The sequence below is a fragment of the Fonticula alba genome (assembly GCF_000388065.1).
Source record: "Fonticula alba strain ATCC 38817 unplaced genomic scaffold supercont2.9, whole genome shotgun sequence".
Lineage (NCBI taxonomy): Eukaryota > Rotosphaerida > Fonticulaceae > Fonticula > Fonticula alba.
In genome coordinates this window covers 1,013,787-1,019,492 of record NW_009242979.1, presented here as the reverse complement: position 1 = coordinate 1,019,492, position 5,706 = coordinate 1,013,787, and the positions used below count along the sequence as shown (strand labels likewise).

Here is a 5,706-nt window from a genome sequence, read left to right as displayed (position 1 = left end):
GTCCCAGCTCCCGGACTACTGTGTGCCGCAATTGCGCCGGTGCATCCGCGCCAAGTACGAGGATGGCGACGTCACCTGCCTGCAATACAGCAGCGCCTACCGCCTGGTCGACGGGTATGCCTACCTGGACAACGAGCTCCCGGACCTGGCCGTGTCCGGCGCCAGCCTCGTGCAAATCGGCCCGGACCATTGTTGGAATGTGGTCCCCGGCAATCACCAGCAGTGCGCCGTGTGTCGGTTCCAGGCCGCCGGCGAGGGCCTCTGCCGGGCCGAGCCCCAGCCGGTGCCCGGCTGCCAGGTCCTGGCCCACCCCCACCTGAATGAGGATTGCGCCCAGTGCGAGCCGGGCCATTGGCTCGATGCCAACCGCCGCTGCGTCGGCACCTGCCCGGCGGCCGACCACATCGCCTGCGGCGCGCACTGCATCCCCAAGCGCCTGGTGCCGGAGGGCTTCCACTGCGCCGACTGGCCCATGGCCAATGCCGACCCCTCCACCAGCGACACCGCCGGCCGGCCGGAGCACGCGCACCTGCTCAAGTGCAGCCGGCCCGGCGTGTGCTTCCAATGCCACGACGCGTGTGACCAGTGCGCCGGCCCCGGGCCCAAGGACTGCACCAGCTGCCCGGCCGGACGCTTCCTCCTGGCCCACAGCTCCAAGACCTTCTCCCACGGCCCGGCGGTCCATGTGGGCGCGTGCATCCGCGGCTACGGGGCCAATGGCGATCCGGACGCCGAGCGCCAATGCCCGGCCACCACCGTCGACAACGGCACCGGGGTCTGCCTCGCCTGCCCGGCCAATTGCCGCCAATGCGACCCGACCGATCCCACCAAGTGCCTCTCCTGCCTGCGGGGCTTCTTCGCCCACCCGGATGGGTCTTGCGGCCATGCCTGCCCGGCCGGCACCGCCAAAGACTCGCTCACTGGCAGCTGTGCCAAATGCACCGTCCAGGACTGCACCCACTGTGCCTCCGAGGACCCGGGGCTGTGTCTCACCTGCTGGTCCGGGGACTACCTCCATGAGAATGTCTGCCGCGGGATCTGCCCCGGCGGTCACTTCGGCCGGAAGGGCTTCTGCCCCACCTGCGACAGTGGCTGTGCCCTGTGCACCAGCAAGTTCTACTGCTACGCCTGCTACCCCTCCTACATCATGGGCGCCGACGAGTGCTACACCCCCTGTGGGAGCGGTTCCGTTTGGGACTTTGATTTGCCCGGCTCGCAGCAGGGCTGCCGCCCATGCAACCCCAACTGCCGGGCCTGCGACCTGTACACCAACAACTGCACCCACTGCCATCCCGGCATGTACTTGGTGGTACCGCGCGAAAAGGGGGCTCGCCAATTCTGCGCCGCCGAGTGCCCGGAGGGGTACTTCCTGTCGGGCGGCCGGTGCCAGCCCTGCCTCGACTCGGGCTGCGCCACATGCACCACCGCCACCAATTGCACTGCCTGCAAGTTCGGCCACGCGCTCTTTGGCGACAGCGAGTGCTTCACCACCTGCCCGGAGGGCTACTACAAGCACTCCAAGCAGTGCCTCCCTTGCGGCGGCGGCTGCGGCACCTGCGCCAATGGCCTCGGCGTCGGCTGCCTCCAGTGCACCGCCAGCCCCAACAATGTGCCTCGCGTCAAGGAGCTCCCGGCCGAGTCCTTCGACGTGGTCCCGACCGCCCGGTGCACCGCCGACGCCCTTACCCGGCCCGGCTGGGGGCTCTTCTACCAGACGCAGAAGGATCGCTTCGCCGTGCCCTGCCCGGAGCACTGCCTCAGCTGCTTTGTCAAGAGCCCGCACGACCCGGCCGAGCGTGCGCTCCACTGCGTGTCCTGTGCCGCGGGCTACGCCCTCAGCTCGGATGGCCTCTCCTGCGAGGCGGAATGAGCAGGCCCCCCCCCGGCGAAATGCTCCTGCCCGGGCATCGAGGCTGGGCAAGTGGCCGCGCCTCAATGTCGATTCCGGTCGGGATGCATACAGGGGGGGGGGGGGGGGGGGAGGACCGGCCGGCGAAGGAAATGTGTCCTGCGAGCGCCCCCCTACCGCAGCTTCCCGCCGCCCGCGGCCTCCCTTCCGCGAGGGATGGGCTGCCGCCGGCCGGGGCGCCACCCGGTCCCCCGGCCAGTAGGTACCTTTGTGTGGCCATGAATGAGCCCGTCGTCGAATACACAATTAATATTGCCGCAACGCGTTAGCCAGCCACCATATGGCAGCAAAGCAGGAGGGCGGGACACCGGCCGTGGGAGGGCCTGCCGGCAGCCCAGTCACCGGGCAGGATGGACGGCTCGCGAGGAGCCTGCTCCAAGACCGCCGAGCCCCATGAGGGCGACCGGGCGCGACAGCCCCCCCCCCCCCCGCGTCCTGCGTCTCCCGAGATCTGGGGCTGCCCACATGGTAAGGCCCCTCGGGCCCATGTGTGACCTTGACACAGACCCGGGCAAAGACATACCCGTCGGGCAGGTCGTGCCTCCGTGTGCGTCTGCACGATCTCCCGGAGAACACGGATCTAAGGATGTTCGGCCGGCCGTCATGGCGGTTATGGGCAGCCCCGGCGGCCGTCCCAGAGTCCCCGAAGCTCGGGCCGAAGTCCGGCCTGACACGATGCCGGGCAAGCCCGGGAGGTGAATGCGTCTACGCCGGCCTATGCGCATGGGTGGGCGTGGGCGTGCTTTTCACTTCATCTTTCCAGCCGAGAGCCCATGCTGCCGGGCGCACAGCAAGGCCATCACTGTGGGCCACAGAGGCCACTTGAGATCCAACACGCACTCCGGGAAAAGGGGCCCGGCTGACAGTGCCTTCTCCCACCGGGGCGTCATATCCGTCAGTGGAAGCCTCACCGGGCCGGCCGATCGCCCCTCGCCTCGGCCAGCGACAGGGTCCCCTGAGATGACATGGTCGGCCAGACGCCCGGGAGACTTGCCCCGGATCACGGCACAGCTGGTGCATGGGCCGGAAGCTGCGATCCCGCCGCGGCCCCCTCTCCGCATTTCCAACCACGCTTCGGGCCCGCGACCGGGTTGCCCCGCCTGCGACTCCGCGTCAGGGGCCCACCCGGGACCAGGCGTCTTGTGCATGCCCGCGCCCCAGGTCCCACGGACAACACCCGCTTGCTGGGCCTTCCGGCTGGCCCTTTGGGCGCCCCTCGCGCACGCAGGCTCGGCCCACAGTCAAGGTGCTTTGGCCGCTGACTAGCCCGCATACTCGGGCGGGGGCCATGCCGCCTTGTGCGAAAGGCGCGCCTGGGACCCGGTCGTCAGTCACACACCCCCCTCCTTCGCACGGGCTCACAGCCTGATCCGTCCTCGCCTGGGGTCTTTATCCCCGGCAGCCGCCCCGCCCTCCTGGCGGCGCTCCCTCTCGATTCCCGGGCCCCGGGAAAGGGAACACACCCCGGCAATGTCCCCGGCAATGTCCCCGGCACTGGGCCGCATGCATTTTCGTCGCCGCCCGCTCCCAGGCGCCCGGACAGAGAAGCGTCCCCAGAACATGGAGCGGGCCCAGCTCTTCGTGCCCGGCCCGGCAAACGCCACAGGCAGGCCGGGATGCCTCTCTGGGAGAGAACCATTCTGATGGCGGTGTTCTGCTGCCGGAGACACGACGATCTATCATTTGCCACTGTCAAAAGAGCCTTTAATATATTGGGAACAATATATATTTTATGCCCCCAACATTGCCTCAAACGCCCTCCCCCGGGAGAGAGAAAGAAGCGGCCCGCGGCGCGCAGCCCCTCGCCCCCTCTCCTCTCTCTTTCGCGGGCTTGTTATATTCCCTTGCTGCCTCCCTTTTCCTCTCGGCCGCCCCTCTGCACACAAAAAAGTTGACCACGATGCGGCTCGAACACACAACCTCCTGATCCGTAGTCAGGTGCTCTATCCAATTGAGCTACGCGGCCATGGGGTTTGCACACGAGTTTTGGTATTCAAACCACCCTTTACCTTCATCCTCACCCCCACCATCTGCCAGGGCTTCGCGCCGCCCGCCTCCCTCACTGTCGCCGGGGTCAGAAGGCCTCTCGGCGCGATATCCCGATTCGGGGATGGCCCTTTTCCCAGACGATCCGCCGGCCGGAACAGGCCCGCATGTCGGCGCCCATCCCCGTCTCGTTGCCTTGGCCCTTTACCTCGGGCCCTCCCTGCCCACCCGCCTTTCACCACTGCCCTGGACACCATCATTAAAGGGCCTCCTGTGTCGGCCGTCTCCCAGCATCGCAACCCTGTGAGGGGAAGTCCGCCTCCCTTTGGGGGACGGCACCTTCCGGCGGCCCTCTCGCTGTCATTCGCCCCCCCTCCGGAGCGGCCCGACGTAGGTCCCGATGTACTCGCCCGCCCCGACACCCCTCGCCAGCCTCCCTGGTCCTTGTGTGGCTGCCTTTGCCGCGCCTAGTCACCCTCTCGAGATGCAGCGCCTCCGGGGACACCCAAAGCCGCTCCCTGGGCCGGGTCCCCGAGGATGGCATGCCATCCCTTTCGGATCTGGCGCCCAAAATACATGCAGCCCTCGTGGGGGGAGCCATGCCCTCTCGAAGCCAGAAAGAGCTGCAAAGGTTGAGCCAGGGAGTGGAGGGGGGGGGGGGGGGGGGGGGGGAGCCCAGTGCGACAGATGTATATATGTGCATTCCCGTTCCCCCGATCGGTAGGTGGCCGAGAGGTCGCATGAGAGACCTCAGGCCACGCGGAAGCGTGCCAGGCCGGCGGGGGCGAGGACACATGGACCGAGAGCGAAGGGGGGCATGGTCCATCCCCTTCGGTACCATCGAAACCGACAGAGGACCGTCCTCGGTGCGCGGGCTCTTGCCACCGGGCGACCGGGCAGGGCACATCCCCAGCGAGGAATGGCCCTGGGCCGGCGTGGCGGCCAGGAGGCGATCCTGGTTCGAGAGGCCACCCAGCGGCGACGGGACACTTTCTTCGTTCTCGTCCACCGCCCGGAGCATGGCCCGTGGGGCTTGCAATGGAACAGCCATGCCTCGGGGGGGGAATACAAATTCTGCGAAAGTATAAATTGCACCTGCAAATGGCATGGATCGAAAGCCTGTTTAGCTCAGTTGGTAGAGCATGGGACTCTTAATCCCAGGGTCGTGGGTTCGAGCCCCACAGTGGGCTATCACTATTTTTCGTCCCGCGTCCCGCTCCTTTTTGCCGGCCCCCGGCCCGCCTTCCAAGCCAGCGCGCCTGGGAGCGCAGACACACACACAGTAAAAAAGTGGCGACACGGGGAAACTTTAGCACAAGGTGTATATGAGAGAGAGAGAGAGAGAGGCTCAAGCACGGGGTGGTTGCTTTCGCACACCAAAACCGGAGCGCGCATGTCACGGCCCCGAGTCGCTGCCCAAACCTCCGGCGGCCACAAACAGCCCGGCACACCGTTGGCGCAAGGCCGCCGCCGAGGGCCGGCGCGCCGGGTCATCCTGCCAAGCTGCCTGGATAAGGTCTCCGGCCGCGGCAAAAGGCCCGGCAGCCGGAAGGGCCGACATGTCCGGTCGCCCGCCGGCCATCACAGCCGCCACGATGCCCTGGAGATCCTTCCCAGGCCACACGGCCGCGCGGGTCAGGCACTCGTTGAGCATGACCGCCGCGCTGTAAATGTCCCCCGCGAAGAGGAGCTCCGGCTCCAGGGGGACACCACGCTGGAAGGCGCCGATCACCTCGGGCGCCGCGTACCGCACCGTCATGGCATTCAGCTCGGGCAGCGTGTGCACCAGGGCCGACGACCGGTCGGCGCTC

The 5,706-nt window shown here is 67.6% G+C and overlaps 2 protein-coding genes and 2 non-coding genes across 4 annotated transcripts in view; 2 read left to right on the top strand and 2 right to left on the bottom strand.

Moving 5' to 3' along the window:
- Positions 1–1,870, top strand: part of H696_05297 (hypothetical protein) — a gene marked incomplete at both ends in the record, with an annotated part of 2,383 nt that extends 513 nt beyond the window's left edge. Inside the window, one exon of the mRNA XM_009499159.1 lies at positions 8–1,870. Coding sequence (XP_009497434.1) covers positions 8–1,870 — 1,863 coding nt within the window. The remainder of the gene's footprint in view (positions 1–7) is intronic.
- A 1,931-nt stretch (positions 1,871–3,801) lies between these two features.
- On the bottom strand, positions 3,802–3,875 carry H696_05296. The gene has a single exon. It is a non-coding gene; the product is annotated as a tRNA-Arg (tRNA).
- Positions 3,876–5,012: 1,137 nt separating this feature from the next.
- H696_05295 lies at positions 5,013–5,085 on the top strand. Its single transcript has one exon. It is a non-coding gene; the product is annotated as a tRNA-Lys (tRNA).
- Positions 5,086–5,291: 206 nt separating this feature from the next.
- Positions 5,292–5,706, bottom strand: part of H696_05294 (hypothetical protein) — a gene marked incomplete at both ends in the record, with an annotated part of 6,949 nt that continues 6,534 nt past the window's right edge. Inside the window, one exon of the mRNA XM_009499158.1 lies at positions 5,292–5,663. Within this exon, the coding sequence (XP_009497433.1) occupies positions 5,292–5,663 (372 nt within the window). The remainder of the gene's footprint in view (positions 5,664–5,706) is intronic.